General features: G+C 47.2%; 1 protein-coding gene across 1 annotated transcript; it reads right to left on the reverse strand.

Moving 5' to 3' along the window:
* Window positions 1-3,375: 3,375 nt before the first annotated feature.
* Window positions 3,376-13,982, reverse strand: mtpn (myotrophin). Its single transcript, XM_084482796.1, has 4 exons — window positions 13,661-13,982; window positions 10,196-10,309; window positions 9,138-9,221; window positions 3,376-4,858 (listed from the first exon to the last, which is right to left on the reverse strand). The coding sequence occupies exons 1-4, from the start codon at window positions 13,727-13,729 to the stop codon at window positions 4,772-4,774; spliced, it is 354 nt and encodes a 117-aa protein (XP_084338922.1). The 5' UTR covers window positions 13,730-13,982; the 3' UTR covers window positions 3,376-4,771.
* Window positions 13,983-17,398: the final 3,416 nt, after the last annotated feature.

Consider the following 17,398-nt stretch of genomic DNA (forward strand, 5'->3'; position numbering starts at 1 on the left):
AGTAATGAACAACCCCGCCCCCCTCCCTCTCTGTTTCTAATGGCAGTAATGAACAACCCCCACCCCCCCTCTCTGTTTCTAATGGCAGTAATGAACAACCCCCCCCCCCCCTCCCTCCCTCTCTCTGCCTCATTAGCCCACTTGTCACGAGCACTGATCAGAATTTCAATATGAACCCTGGTGCCGGCGGCGTTGGCACCAGGCACCATGGCAGTTTGAGGGAAATCCTATGCGATGCTAAAAATAAACCTGGCCTGTAAATCCGCAAGATCCAACATTTTAACCGAACACGTCTTCTGTGGATCGATGTGAACTGGTTTCTGCAACCGAAGAAACCAACATAGATCTTTATGAAGCAGACATGTTTTTCTATGTTTGTCTGTGTTGTTCTGTTCTAAGGAAAGCCTGTGTGGGGAACGGCAGAGCAGGACTGATTGACATTCTGGCTCTTGTGTGTGAGTCATTGGCTCAGCTCACCCAGTGGTTAGAGGTTTATGTGTTCCAATATAAAACGTGTTCATACTGGTGGTTTAATGCAACCAGAGCTGAGCCGTATAATATTCTTGGTTCTACGATATGCTGGGAGTCATATGGCTGGATGTCATTGTACTCGTCATGTGGAACATTTGAGAACGTAGAATCGATCTACATTATTTCTACATCCGGTTTTGTGACAGCAAGTGCCTTCCCATCCACTGAATCTTACACACTTGACTGCTGTGCAATACATATTAACCTAAGAAACCTCTTTGGCTCTTAAGATAGTTCACCTAAAGAGCATCTGTACGTCCCTGGCCTCATGGCTCCTCTAAGGGGACAACGGTGCTCAGAACTCAACCGATGGCTTCTTCACGCTTCTGGTCACCGTCGACTGAATCACTGCTGCTCTCACCTCCAAGACAGAGAGGAAATAAAGGGTTGAATAAAGAGGAAACAAAGGTTGAATAAAGCCTTTAGATTCAGAGTCTGCACCGGCGAGATTCTCCAGACATCAACTAAAGACTGACCGACCACCGACCACATCTGAAGCTCCTGATCGTCTCTAAAACGTAACTTCACATACTTGTACTACAACTCTATCTGTAAACGTTATCATTATACTATCATCATTAATTAACCTGCATCAGTTACATTATATATAACTGACGCAATATTAACGACGCAGCTCCGGAGCCATTCGTACATGGGGACAGACAGATGGTCATGGATCTGTGATTCAGAACAGTTTGAGGGGACAGACAGATGGCCATGGATCTGTGATTCAGAACAGTTTGAGGCCATTCCTCTTCGTGGGAGTTGATATATTCCTGAAAGTTTTTCCAGTTTAACAGAATAAATGTTTAGGAATTTCTGCATTTTCGTTTCAAGAGGCAAAAGCCGCGTTTCCACCCAAAATAACGGGTAAAGGTCCTAACCCTAGCCCACTGCTATGGAGAGACTGACCAGTACCAACTGAAAGCGATAAATAGATGAATGTAGTTCGGCACAATGGATGCAGGAAGAAGAATACGGCAGGTCGAATTGAAATGAACAAATTGTAGGTTTACAGCTGAAGATGTTGAGCTGGCTACAAGCTCCTCCCACAAGGGTTTAGGAAGGTCCCACAAGGGTTTAGGAAGGTCCTACCCCTTTTGGAAGGTCCTAACCCTAACCCTGTAAAGTCCTACCCGAGCAGGGCCATTTTCAGGGCTAAGATAATGTCTCTGGAACTCAACCACTCCAAACGTGAACCCGAGAGTTATCCATTTAAACAGATGGACCGGAAGTAAGGAGGTCTCCAAAACGTTTTGTACAGCTCCGACCACACAGGGCTGAATTCCGCCGTTCTGAAGGTGAACCACTCAGGGTTTTCAAAGTGCGTATCGAACCCGCATGTAAGCAGGTCTTCACAAAGTAGTGCTCTGATGACAGGGGCCGCTAGGGGCCGCCATCTCGCAACTCACAATCAAAAACGATGAGCCGCGTTGATCATTCACTAGTCCGCTTCAAAGCGGCCCAGGGTCCTGAAACCTTGCGTGCGTTCGCATTAGCCTTGCACGAGTTAGCTCATGCAACCACACACAATTTCGGAGACATGTCAAGATTGTTTTTTTTCGTTTCCTCTGAGAGAAAGGGACCCATCAAAAGGGTCTCCCATACATGTTATTGTTTCTTACCCTTTCAAATGGGTAGGATCTAATTCCATTTTAGAGCTGCAACACATTGATCGCTCTGTGAATAGCCTCTGAAACAGAACACGGCCGTGCTCAGAAGGGAGGTCATTGGCTTTTCCCCCCCAGAGACGACGGCCGTCCCACTTTCTGAATAGAATATTTCGGAGTTCACAAATCAGTCTGAGGGTGAGGAATGTCAGAAACAAAAACTTGATTGATACCCGGCCTGAATCTCAACCAGCATTCGCTTGTCTCTTGTGGAAAAGAAAGTGATGGTTTTCACCAATGTACACAAAGTCTGTTTAACCTGTATTATATACAGGATATCTTAAGTCTGTTTAACCTATATCATACACTGGTTAAAATGACTTAACGTGCGTCTGCAGTCGCACGTTCTGCAGACCTATTTTCCTCAGGCCTACATGGACTTAGTGGTGGCTTGTTCGCGAATGAATCAGTTTGAACGAACGACTCTTTAAAACGAACGAACCAAACTGATTCGCTGCTCTCGTTCGTCGTCGTTCGTCTTGTTCGTTCTCCGAGACTCGACTCCCAGCTCCACCCACTAGTCGCGAGTCGCGAGTCGCCGTTCGTTCTACGACTGTGTTTAGCGGTGAGGACTGAGAAGTCACGAGAGTCAGCCGGGCAACAACATCCCGATTCTGAACATGAAGCACTCCTCAGCTAAAAGGAACTTAGTTAATGTTGTGTTGATTGATGACACCATTGCACGATCATGATTCGTTTGAGAATGAGAACGAGGGGGGAGCTGAGTCTGACCGACTCAGTGACTGAGAACGTGCATTCGCGATTTGTTTGAACGAGAACGAGGGAGGAGCCGAGTCTGACTGACTCAGTGACTGAGAATCATGATTCACCGCTACCGGAAATGCGAACGAACGAACGAATGAACGACTCTTCTTGGCGAACTGATTCATTCAAACAAATCATGAAATCCACCACTACTACGGACCCTCTAAGCGTCCACCACAAGGGCCTGACGTGTGCGTCCAAAAATTGTAACCTTGCGTCAAGGCAACGCAGCAGCAAGGGCTGTGATTGGTCCACTCACTAAAACCCGACACATAACCAAAACATGTTTAGGACTGCATCGAAGCGTCTGGGTGGTAATCACGTTGCGTCGACGTGGAACAATAACTGAGCCTTAAATAACTTAGAGAAGTGAGCTGCGGGGAACACAAACTGAAAGATGCACATGTCATTAGTATGGATTTTGTTTTTATTTCAGTTCATACAGACTTTTTGTCACAACAAAGTTAGCAAGAGCATTTTTTCCATTGCGATGTAGTTTATTGGAAAGCAACCGAGAGGACAGCCACCATTTCAGAGCATAATAATAATAATAAGAATAAGAATAATAGCAGAGGCAGTTTTCTTTTCCCCGACCGGGCTGCTGATTTAAAACAGAGGAGCGGGACACCTCCGTCCTGCTCCTCGTCCTCGCCTGGCAGCGACCCTTGACCTCTCCGGCGGTCGCCTAGCAGTGACCCTTGACCTCTTCCGTGGTCACCCCTCTCCTCTACGCCACAGATGGGCCTCAGCCTTGGCCTTCAGGACTGACTCCTCCGGAGGACTTGATTTGGATTGATTGGCCTCCTTTAATGCCGTTTTAAAATCCAATCTGGTTTCAGTAACCAATCTGTGTTTATTTACTCTTTCTAGATTAGCCAGCATGATGATTTGACGAAATAGAATGGGCTGCATCTTTTTACACTGGCCATGTAAGTCATGAATGCGTCTATTGATATGTAATCACTCAAGGGCCAATCAGAGAAGGTACACAAATGATGCTTCCCTTTCTGCAGAAAACACACAAAACTAAATCTGAATAAGTTATTAGAGAGGAAGACCCAGCAAGTAATGATGTCTTATTGTAAAGTAACTGAACCGCTCTAGTACTGTAGTACAGTGCTGTAGTACAGTACTGATCGCTGTGGATGAGCGGCCATACAATACCTTCCGTATGCAGAGTAGTAGAAACAGGAGTGACCCACTAGAGAACTAGTTAACCCTGGTTAACCCTACCCAGAGTATTCCGTTAACGATGGAAGAGGCTCGTAAGATAAAAAATAAAAGCGGTGAGTTTTAAGTGCGAAGCTTGGCGTTATTTGCATGTTTGAAAGAACACTTATTTTGAAATCCGTGAAGGAGGGGGGGGGGCGGAGCCAACCCTCCGTGTTTCAGGACCCTCAGTCCACCTGCTACCTGTCACTCAACAAGTCCACCTGCTACCTGTCACTCAACCACTCAAGGTGCTACCTGTCACTCAACCACTCAAGCAATAAGGACAGAAAAAAACCAAACCGTTAGAAAAAAAGAAAAAAAAAAAACACCCCAAAAACAACAGGAGACCCCTACCCCTGCCCCCCCACCCCCCAAAAGATCCATCGCTCCCCCCCCCCCCCCCCATGCGACTGACGGCGGCCTGCAGACTGCGGGGGTCTCGCACCAGCCCAGGAGAGGGGAGGCCTGCTCATCTTTAGTCCTCGACAAACACTCCCCCCCTCTGTCTGTCTGTCTCTCCCTCTCTGGCACCCCCGTCCTGCAGCCTTCTCTCCCCCCCCTCCCTCCCCCCCCCTCCCTCTCTCCCCCCCGCCTCACTTCAGCAGGGCCTTGATGGCGTCCGTCTCGGCCGCCTCCAGGGCGCTCAGCCCGTCCGGACCTTTCCGCTCCTTGTCGGCACCCTGTGGAGACGGGAGGGGGAGGGAGAGGGAGGAGACATGGGGGGGGGGGGGGGGGGGGGGAGAGAGGGGGGAGAGGGGGGAGACAGGGGGTTAAACAGGCTTCATGAAGCGGGGCCCCAGGGGGTCCGTCACAGCACGGCTCCCCGGTCTCTGAAGAACATGAGACGGTTGTGGAGAATGGATCTATTCATCTATTGGTGCATTTCCCGGAGGGTGCGGGTCGGTTCAGTGTGCAAAGGTGCGGCACGGGTCGCGTTTCCACCGCCAAAAGTGGCCGTGACCAGGACTGAGCCGTACTCGACTCACAGTACTGCTCCGTTGAGGTACTGAGACGCCTGAAAGGGTCCCGGCAAGTTTGAGCTACACACGCCGTCCGTTGATTGGTCGACAGAGTCACTTCCGTGCGACAGGGGGATCATAACAAACAAACACAGTACGCGCAAGGTATTTCTGGACAACGGCGAAAGCTTTGTTTATTGAATTAAATGTTGAGCGAAAAGTTTGCCGTCCTTCTTGGACGTCCTACATTGTTGCTTGCTCTTTGTTCATTGAGTGCGTTCTTCTTTTTCCTTGGATTTATTAGCAGGCTACACTGTGTCGGGCTGCTATGAGATCACAATGCTTACGTAGCTGCCGTGGCTATCGCTGTCCGGCTTAAACCCCGCCCTACCATAAGGGTACTGGCGGCGGTGGAAACGCGAGCCGTAACTGAGCTGGGCTATACCGCACCCTCACTACTTGAGGCTGAGGCGTGCTGGGTCCGAAGCGTACCCGTCAGTGGAAATGCGCCATATGCATACAGGGGCCCTCCCTCCCTTTCTGTCTCTCTCTCTGGAACCGTCTCACTTTCACCCTCGCTCTCCTACAAGTGATGTCTCTCGCCATTAACAAGGATCCCATGTTTACCGATGTGATGTCAGCACCTTTAATGAGACTTAAATCCTCCCTCCCTCCCTCGCCCTTCTTCCATTACAGGTGAAGTTACTCAATGGCATTTGAACCCCTGAGAGTCAAACCCTGAACCCTGTGGGCCTCGCTGACCTCTGACCTGACCAGTGGCAGAGCCACGCAACTTCAGCTCAGTGGGATGAGGACCAAAGAAACCAGCAGCTGGTTGCACCAGCAGACCTTAAGGTCCCACGTAGACTACGGTGAACGTAAATTGCCCAAACGTTCGACTTTACACTCTACTAAAAAAATAGCAGTTGCACCAAGCAGATAGTTTCAACATAACACTAAGTTATAATTTATATTTTACACCTCCCCTCTAGCTGGTGTAAGTTCCATTCTAACGATAAAGACCGGTAAATACCAAAGACGGCTATTCGTTTTGAGCAATGGGAAGAGGAGTTTCAACGCGGTTTGCGTCGGTAACGGATTGTCCGTGACCGTATCGATCCATTTCATCAGTATGATGATGTAGATCTATATGCGCGATTTCGGTTTCGGCCCACGTACAAACCAATACAATGCATCCATACAATGCATAGGCATACGAAGCCAGGTAGAGGCTAACTCAGACAAAAACTCTCACACAACGAATAGCATACAAAGCAGCAATGAGCTGCAATTTATTATAAAAATCTGCCATCAAATAGCTTAACATCACGCCTCACGCCAAGTCAATTTTAGAGAATAAATGACTGTCGAACTGTTTTGTTTGCCCTCTCATTTGGGTGCTAACGCGTCTTCACTCGGATAAGGTGGAATCTTGCTGGTAGCAGCTACTTCCTGTTTACATTGTTTGCTGTCAACAATTGGCTTGAAATTATCTAAACGTCATTAAATGCGACACTGGTACAATTTACACACTACTAATAACGTTAAAACTTGGTGGTACAACCAAAACTTAGAACACCTTTAGTTTGAAACTAGCTACGTGGAGCGTAGGGTTAAGGCGAGCTTTACACCCGAACTTATGATCGGCTTTACGTTCTGCTGGTGCAACCGACTGCAGGTCTGAACCAGGTCTGAACATGGGCTAAAGGGTTTCTGCTGTTAAATATCTAAATACAAAATAGAACACAGCAAAAAAAGGCAGCAATAAGCATGGAGTTTCACAAGCAGAGCGACAGTGCTGTGATGGAGCAGTGACACAGGCCTATCCACGCCCCACAGCCCCCTCCCATCAGCACTGACACAAGCACGTCCACGCCCCCCCCCCCCCCCCGCTCCCATCAGCGCCCACCACTGCCTCGAGGGGGGCTTACATAACCCAGGAACCAGAGAGGCAGCATTGTTGGAGTCATGAGAGTCGGCCGCCCCAATTACTGAGCCAGGGAGGTTTTGGGAGGAGAGGAGGGAGGGTTCACAGACCGGAGTCTGGAGAGGAGGTGGCGACCTGTCACATATACATGTAGACGTACCACGGCTGAGCGGGCGAGCCGCGGGCCGGGCCTGTTTCCTGCCATGCTTGACACTCCTCGTACTAGTCTGCATCGTCTTGTCAACACCGCGAGTATCTCCAAAACTCAGGAAGCAAAACCTTAACTCTCAAAGTTTCCTCATAAGTGGACTGGAAAAAAAGGGATTTTTTTTTTTTTTACACATTTATTTAAAAAAGCGGAAGAGGAGCAACCACTACAACAGCCAAGACACCACCACGGTTACTGACTCTAAGGCCAGTGTTGGGGAGGAGCCCGCCGAGGAACTGCTGACGACCCCAGGAGCTGAGGCCGTCGGGCTGTGATGCGTTGCAGGGTGGCCTCTTCCCCAGCCCATTGTCCTCTCTGGGGAAGTCATTAGCAGCGCTGAGTCGGTGTCTCCATGCTTCTCATTTCGACCAGCAGGTCGCACCTCACCCCATTAACACCACTCTGCCCTGGAACAGAACCCACCTTCATGGTGTTGTTCGTTAATCACTACACTTAAGCCTTAAGCACTCCATAATGAGCCTCCCCACCCCTATGCACACACACTCAATACACACAACTACTGTTTACAACACGTACGAGACCGGTGCACATCTAAATACACGCAACTACTGTTTACAACACGTAGAGACCGGTAAACAACTAAATACACACAACTCTGTTTACAACACGTAACGGTCTCCTAATAAAGTGTGTGATGATGGTCTGAATTATGTCTTATTATCAGTCAAAAGATGGAGGACAGGACTCAGTTCCCAGGGACGTCCCCATTGCGTCACGACAACAGTGCACGCCTCTAAAGACCAACATGTCAGAACACGTGTCTCCATGTGGACCAAAGGTTGCAGGAGCAGCCAGACGTCATCTGATTGATTTTACATCCCAGTCCGAGCCGATGGACAAGGACCAGCAGCAGTTATTGGGATTTGCAGAGGAAAATAACATCAGCACAGAGACTGTGATCCTTCCTCTCCTGCTCTGAATAAAGCAAACAGGAAGCCTGCAGTTGACAGTAGACTACGATGAATGGGCCTCATTGTGAAGCTCTTTATAGGTCAGAGCCACCGCTGACAAATGCACTCCAAAATCGAATGAACTAGAAACATAAGGACTGCAACATAATACAACCTGGTTTTAAGCTGTGGTCCAACCCAACATTAAGCCATAGTGGGAGGACGTACCATGTGACTACACTCACTTCCTGTTGCGGTAAGCCAGGTGCCGATGCTCAGGCCTTCTGTGCAGGAGAGGCTGCTGGGACTCTCCCACGCATCCATCTGAAGCGCCCTTAATTGTCATCCATCACAGAGTATTCACTGGGAATAGGCCGTACCGCCGCTTTTAGCACCGTTACACTAAATCATGTAACCCTAACCGCTAAGCCCAGCTCTGGTGTAGCTCTGTCAGCCTCCATTGTGGAGCTCATCATGGCTGTTTGTCACCAGCTGTGTCTTCACCTGACTTTCACGGTCCCACACAGGACCGGGACTCCTGTTTGTGCAGCTTAAAGTGTGTGTGTACGTGCGTGACTGTGTGTACCACTTAGCCAGTGTTTGTGGACAGGTGGGGGGGGGGGGGGCCCAGACAGAAACTCTACACTCAAAACAACAAAGAGCCCCCAACAAGAAGCCACAAAGCAGACGGCCGCCCGGTGGGAATGTTCCAGTCCCTAGCAGAGAGGCCCTTTGTTAAGTTGTTACCTCATCATCAGCACCCATCAGCCTTTTGGGTCCCCAACATGATGTTATTGACACACACTTACACATGTACCTGTGTACATGTGTGTGTGTGTACCTGTGTGTGTCTGTGCGCGCATTTTACGTGTGTGTGTGCGCATGTACGCGTGTGTGCACATGAGTGTGCGAGTACCTGTGTGTATGTGTTTACTTGTGTATGTGCGTGGGTACCTTTTCTAGCAGGATCCTGACACAGGACAGGTGTCCCTCGTAGATGGCCGACAGCAGCGGGGTCAGTCCATGTTTGTCCGGGGCCTGGGGGGGGGGGGGGGGGGGTAAAGAAGAGTGAAGAGCGATAGGAAGAAGAGAGAATGCTACGCGTCTGCATTCCTGTTTCATTCACTGTGGAGGCGGCCGCCCTGGGGCCGCCGGCCTACAGGCCTCCACCATCGCTCTCAGTCGGCCTCCTCCTTTATCATCATCACAGGAAATAACTTGAGCTTATTCCTCTCCTCTTATCATCTCATGAACGAGCCCAGAGGAACGCCTGCACCACTTCAACACATCACAAGTTATTTATTCTATAAGCCCCCGTTCTGCTGCTCAGTATGCAGACGCAGGCTGGGAGAACCTGTTCAGTGAATGGCTGGCTGATAACGGGAACAGATAAACAGCAGGACGTGGTCACCGCTGCTGAAGGAACAGAGAGAGGAGCTCAGCCCACAGGCTCCAGGAAACTGTTTATTGTTCAACAGGACACATTTTCATTTTTAGATTAGCTATAAAATGTGTACCACAAAGACATGTCCTTCAACTATCTTACAAAGTTTCAACAGATATTTGCATTCCTGAAACTACACAGATAATAATAATAATAATAATAATGATTTGTCTTCCTTAGTAAAAAATATTTAGCTTATCTAATGAGTCGGGCAAAGGTGTCTGCTCTGCGTCTCAAATGTAATTCTATAAAACATACAGTGCATACATAAACCACTAGGAGTGAAGAGGACCTGCTTTAGGGTGGAATATCAGGCTTTCAGTGAAGACAATTCCTGAGAACATCACGGCTTTATGGGGCAGCCGGTTAAAAATGCAGTGCATGCTTTACTCCACCCTGTTGGGACCTGTATCTGTTTTACTCCACCCTGTTGGACCTGTGCCTTTAATCTCTCTTGGGTTGACAGTTGACCCCATCTTTAGTCAACCCTCCCCATAGAGCAGGTGTGGTGGCCTCCCTATGATGGTGCATTAGGGGGAGCTGGAGGTGAAGCAGCAGCAGGACTTACGTTGACATCGGCCCCCTGAGAGAGGAGGTACTCCAAGATCTCTGCATGGCCGCAGTCTGCAGCATAGTGTAGCGGCTTCCTGCCCCCCTCCAGGGTCCGGTTCACATCCTCCGCCTGGACGAGAAAACACACTCAGGTTAGAGTCATTGAAACACACTAGGGGTTAGAGTCATTGAAACACACTAGGGGTTAGAGTCATTGAAACACACTAGGGGCTAGAGTCATTAGAGTCATTGAAACACACTAGGGGTTAGAGTCATTGAAACACACTAGGGGCTAGAGTCATTGAAACACACTAGGGGCTAGAGTCATTGAAACACACTAGGGGCTAGAGTCATTGAAACACACTAGGGGCTAGAGTCATTGAAACACACTAGGGGCTAGAGTCATTGAAACACACTAGGGGCTAGAGTCATTAGAGTCATGACAACACACTTGGGTTAGAGTCATGGTAACACCACGCTTGGGTTAGAATCATGGTAACACACTAGAAAGAAAAGATAAGTTGATATATTGGTGAGTTAACCCACGATTAATCACATTTTGTTAATTCTATTTTAAATCCACTCCAATTGAGGTTAAATGGAATCAAATGGAATGACAAATTATCATTCATACCAAATGTAATTAAGAAGCATATTGAGGGAGTTTTATTGGCTCACTCTTACGGAACACCACAGATTTGGGAATTGTAAACAGGCAGTTACTACAAGTGTAGTTAAATTCAAATAAGTAGCGCCACAGATTTGGGAATTGTAATCAGGCAGTCACTTTCTGCAACTGTAATTTAATGTAAAGTAAGTGGAACTAAAAACAAAAATTAACTCTGATGTGAATTTTGACATTAATGCGTGCATTAAACGTGCGTTAATGCATCCGATTTTATTAATCAAATAAAAATTGCGTTGATGCATTATTATAGCACTAATTTTAACAGCCCTAATAAAAATACATACAACTAGAATGTGTCTCAAATCTGTAGCCAGGACATTGATTAGAAATAAAAAACGATTAAAATATGAACATGGAGTGCATCCAAGATCCTCAGTTAATCCAAAGGAAAGAACAATTTCCACTCTGCAACATTCTCCTAAAAATTTGACTGCAACAAATGCAGCTCTTGCACAAGCAATTCTTTCCGCATCCCCTGCTAGAGCTGTTAGGCCACAAACTGACACACACACACCAACACACTAATGTGGCCGATCCCCAAGGGAAGGCAGCGTAATGTGGTCTCAAGGACCACCGAGCCAGGGGTAGATTACAGACCCTGTGTTCAGCCCCCCCCCTGAAGACCACTAGAGTCAAAGGAAAAAGACAGGAGTGGTGTGCATGAGGAAGAGGATGCTATTGGTGTTTCCTTCACACCCAGATGTGATAGAAACATACAGCTATGGTCTTAAGCCAGACCATAACCATCAGCATGTTCACACCGTCACTCCAGGAAGGGTCACCATAGCGTTCACAGGCCATCAAAGTTGAATCACTAATTCTACTCTGCATGTCTGTCTGAAGACCTGCACCGGGCGGTCGGTGTGTAGACCTGCTGGCCGCACCGGGCGGTCGGTGTGTAGACCTGTGGCTGCACCGGGCGGTCGGTGTGTAGACCTGCTGGCTGCACCGGGCGGTCGGTGTGTAGACCTGTGGCTGCACCAGGCGGTCGGTGTGTAGACCTGCTGGCCGCACCAGGCGGTCAGTGTGTAGACCTGCTGGTCGCACCAGGCGGTCGGTGTGTAGACCTGCTGGTCGCACCGGGCGGTCAGTGTGTAGACCTGCTGGCCGCACCAGGCGGTCGGTGGGTAGATCAGCTGTCACTCATCCATGAGGATGGATCACTCATAGAAGGTCAGATTAATCCGAGAGAAAATGGGATTCCCGTCCTCATAGGTTTACACCCCAATGCCTCTGAAATAAGGGGGGCTTTGAACTGGCAATAAAAGCAAAATCAAATGTCAAATGAAAAACCATTTAAAGCCATTTTTAACCCTCACCTTTAAAAAAAAGATAATGAAACGTCTATGAAGTGGACGTTTCTATAGCTGTCCCGTTCGGTTGGTCGATATGCACTCGTTGGACTAGATTCTCATTGGTCGGACAATCGCTGGCCTTCCTTTCACTTCTTATACTTTATTTTTGGAGGTGGCTGGTTGATTCCCAGCCATGATAAGAATGTATACAAATGGTATTGGAAGACACCTGTAAATATTGATATTAATGAGATGTCCCAATATCAATCTAGGCATTTCTCTCAGCCTAACTTGAACTGGGCCATCAAGATACTTGATGAGATTCATTGTCCGTTCGGTCATGTTGGAATTTCCTCTTTTTAAGTGATTAAATCATTTCATGCGTCACACTGTACTTGTGCTTCTCTGTATTCAAGTCTGAAAAAAAAGTTGTATTTTATGTGTGAAAACGCATAAGTAAACCAGTATTATGTTTTAAGAGATGTACTACTGTAACACACCAAAACAGAGTGTGATTAAATAAGCATCCTACACTTTGGTCCATTAAGTAAACAACCCTTTTGCATTCATCTGATGCCAGGACGAGTTTAGAGCTCATTGTGCTGAGGCTTGAATCCCAGAGCATAACGCCAGGCCTGTTGTGTCTACAAGCCTCCTACTAGCTGAGTTCAACCTTGTAGCAGTTCACAGTTGTTGGTCCACAAGCTTCAGGTGAAGGTGCTTTTGGTCTTCAAGATAATCTGATACCTGCATTTATTTAGCATTAAGCTTTCCAACAGGTCGCTCTGGTTCAAACCAACAGAGGAGCAACATGGTGTTTATACAATACGACAACAACAGACCTAATGAGCAGGTCTCATTAAGGAGCAATATGATGTATTATAACAGACCTGTGATCAGCACTCACTACGTTCATTAGGGAACAAAACGACGTTTATAACCAATTCTGAGCATGCCTCATTACGTTAAGGAACAATATGATGTTTATAACACTGAGCAGGACTCATTAAGGAACAATATGATGTGAATAACAGACTGAGCAGGACTCATTAAGGAACATGATGTTTGTAACAGACCTGTGAGAAGCATTCACTCATTACGTTAGTTAAGTTAGTTTTAGTTAAGTGGTTTTAGTTCCAGGTTGGCTCAGGCTAGTGGAGGAGCCATCAGCTGAAGGTAGAGCTGAGCCTCTCAGTTCAGCTCATCTTCAGTTTGAACGCTTCATGTGTTCATGTCGGAACATACCAACTTTAGCACTCCTAGTAGAAGAACGGACCGGTTCATGTGAACATGTAGAGGCTGGTGCCTTTGCGCCAGTGGCAGAACTAGCTAACGCTAGCCCTGCTAGCCTCCCAGCTGTCAGGTTGGGGTTAGCATGCTAACGCTAGCCCTGCTAGCCTCCCAGCTGTCAGGTTGGGGCTACGCTAGGAGCTCGGCTGTTTTCAGTGTTTAATGAGTTAAAGTGGCGAGTTAAGTTACCTTAAGTAGGAGGTCTTACCTTAAGGAGGGTCTTCGCCGCGTCCAGGTCTCCGTTCTTCAGCGCCCACGTCAGATCCGTGTCCGACATCTTATCTCTTAGTTCTGTAAGCTAACGGGCTAACGGGCTAACGGCTAGCCTACCGGAAACAGCTCTGAGCTAACGAGCTAACGGGCTAACGAGCTAGCCGAGCAGGGAACCTCTGGTGCTGTGAAGAGAAACTCGAGTCTTCCCCTTTCTACCAAACCTCAACCTTAACAGGAGCCGCAGAGAAAAGACAAACAGCCAGATCTGAAGAAGTTGGCGGACAGAGGAACGGGGATCCGCCTTCTGCTCCACGATCACTTCCGGGTCGTCAACCGGAAGTACCGAGCTAACCCGCCTGAATAAATTCAATTTTATTAAGTTATAAAACCTTTTTTTATTCAGTTATAGGCTTAAATAAATAAAACCTATTTTTATTAAGTTATAAAACCTATTTTATTAAGTTATAGGCCAAACTAAATAAAACCCTATTTTATGAAGTTATAAAACCTATATCTTATTAAGTTATAAAAACCTATTTTATTAAGCTATAGACTAAACTAAATTTAAAAATTGTATTAAATTACAAAAAATGTTTTATGAAGTTATAGGCTGAACATCAATATATATATATATATACCCGTTAACACAATTATAGGTGCATTATATATAATTTTATCATATGAAAATGCTCATATGCAAGACAGAAAAGGTACTCAATATGAACATATGTTTCTCAGAGGACAGTTTGATGAGGGTTGGAACTCGATGAGGTTAAAGACAATCAAGTTCATCGATTAGCTCAACATCGCCTTCCAAACCCTTAATGACGTGATCCACATTGACACTACCACCTATAAATAACTCTTTATTTTCCTGTTTAAATCTATCATTTAGCTCCTCTACCATCATCAGCATAATATAATGCAGGGGGTAATGGGCTAGGGCTAGGGGCCCCAGGGCTGGTGGGCTGGGGGCCACTCACCCAAATCAGGCCTAGGGGCCCCGGGGCCCGTGGGCTGATGTCCCCTAACCATAATCAGGGCTAGGGCCCCAGGGCCAGTGGGCTGGGGGCCCCTAAGTCTAATCAGGGCCAGGGTTAGGGCCCCGGGGCCAGTAGCCTGGGGGCCCCAAAGTGCCACCATTTGGGGGTCCAGCTGGGCGAATGACCCAGCATTTATTTTTAACCTTTGTTAGCAATTTGAGGGAAATTTTAAAATATACATTGAGTTATGGCTATTGGCAATAGGCCGGTTATGTACATGGGGTTCCCTTCCATGTAAGGCCCTCACTGTCTGGAGGCTTTAGGGTCGGGCTGTAAGGCCCTCACTGTCTGGAGGCTTTAGGGTCGGGCTGTGAGGCCCTCACTGTCTGGAGGCTTTAGGGTCGGGCTGTGAGGCCCTCACTGTCTGGAGGCTTTAGGGTCGGGCTGTGAGGCCCTCACTGTCTGGAGGCTTTAGGGTCGGGCTGTGAGGCCCTCACTGTCTGGAGGCTTTAGGGTCGGGCTGTGAGGCCCTCACTGTCTGGAGGCTTTAGGGTCGGGCTGTGAGGCCCTCACTGTCTGGAGGCTTTAGGGTCGGGCTGTGAGGCCCTCACTGTCTGGAGGCTTTAGGGGCGGGTCTCTCTGGTCGTAGTCCACAGTACAGGCCGTGTGGAATCTCTGAAACATCCGGACTGCTGGTCTCTGGCCCCGCCTACTTCCTCTCCTGGGTCCCAGAGTTCTGCCGGTGCGACATATTTCACAAGAAGTAAAAATGTATCTTTGATATGATACGACAAATTAACAATATAGTTGATAGACTGGCCAAGTGGAAAGTGTGGGGGATCGGCGAGATCTTTTATCAGTGCGTTATTGATTTTATATCATTGGTGCTGTGGAGTCGGTTTCTATTCACTACACAGGGCCTACCATTCAGTATCTAATATATGTTTATACATATATATATATATATATATATATATATATATATATATATATATATATATATATAATATAGATCCGGCCAGCAGCAGGCGTGGAGAGATCAGGGTCCAGGGCTCCGTGCAGCTGGATAGAGAGGAGAAGCATCATCTCCAACTGGGACTCTGGACAGGTTGTCATGCGGTCCCACCAATTGCCCCCCAAGATGTATGCTCATCTGAGGGAGGTGGAGAAGTAATCATGGAGATGCATTGCGTGTCAGTGCCAGTGTTCATCTCTCAACAGGGAAAACAGACTAGTACACTTTTTCTTTATCATTACAAACCCCAGAGAAGGGATATGCATCAATACAGAAACATGGCCTCAGGCTACCTGCCACTTCAACAACCGTTCAATCAGTCAGCTGTGAACACGGAGGTCAGCGTAAACACAGGAAAACAGAAGGGGGCTGGAAACAATCGTACTGTGGATTAACAGGGGGGTTCATGGCCTCAATAACCATCCTGGCATCAACGGTTCAGGTCCCCACCTCTGAAACCACATCCTGTTTAGATGATCTGCTGAACCACCAATAGAGGAGAGTCACCTCTCTGCTCCCTTTCCCAACCGGTTCTCTCAATGAGCGCCTCCTCATTACAATGAACACCAGAAGCATGTTAAAAAGAACCAATACCAATCAGGTCAAAGGATTTTATTTTTAATTGTAATGACGCCTCATAAAGACCTACAGGCCAACTGGTCTTTGGTGCAACACCCTAACCATTTCCTGTTTCCTGTAAGAGTGCTGGTAAGCGGTGATGTTTGTCATGCTGCTATACTATACCAAAACCTGCCCGAAATGAATCAAGCCACATTTGGCCCTGCAGTGTTTATCACACTTATTTTGCATGCAGACTATTACTATTTTCTATTTAGTTAGTGAGCAGATGCATTGATCCCAACTGAATAACAGAACATGCCTCAAATGTACAGAGAGGCAGAGATGTCCAGACCATAGTCACAAACCTACATATGCAACTAACGGTCCGGTTCTGAAACGGCTTGTTACTTTAACCTGATGGTAGAACATGATAGCGCCCACCTGTGGCCGAGTGAAGAAGTAGTGCAGCTGCTGCCATCAAGTTGTTAACGTTCTGTAATAAATGTAACCGTCTACAAGCCTTGAGGAAGCTCATTTGAAGGGAACACCCTCCCTGTGGCACTTAAGGTTTTAGCTCTGCAGGTTGCAATGAAATGAAACGCAATATTTTGTATGGTCAACACTTTAGTGGTTAAATAAGGCGTTATTCATAGCCATCAGCCACCACCTGGCTGCTGCCCTTAAAGTGTGCATGAAGGATTCTAGGAGAGCCTGCATATGCACAGTGGTGAATTTAGCAAATATGGGGCCCAAGGCGAAGATATGTATGGGGCCCACCTTATCCGATCTTTAAAAGAGAACAGAGAAAAAAAATGTATGGGTTGGAGATGAGAATGGTTGGAGATGAGAAAAAAAACCTTCACCTTTAAACCCTGCATACACTTCTTTACTCCAAAATGAACTTAGCAAATATGACCAAGATGAATAATTGACTTTGTATGTGTGAGTGAGTGAGAGTTCTTCACATCACACGCTTCTGACAGTGTCCTACTTATTGACGTCTTCTCACAGGTCTTCACCTAGCGCCACTTCACAGCTAGCTACTGCTGCTGTAGCGGCATGTTCAACGGCGTTGCCGTTACTCACTTACTTATCAGTGTCTTTTCGCTTTTTTAATCTTATTTCAGCCGCTTGGGTAACTTTATTTCCTAACCCTTTTCCTAACCCTTTATTT

Source organism: Micromesistius poutassou, assembly GCF_964030765.1.
Source record: "Micromesistius poutassou genome assembly, chromosome: 18".
NCBI lineage: Eukaryota > Metazoa > Chordata > Actinopteri > Gadiformes > Gadidae > Micromesistius > Micromesistius poutassou.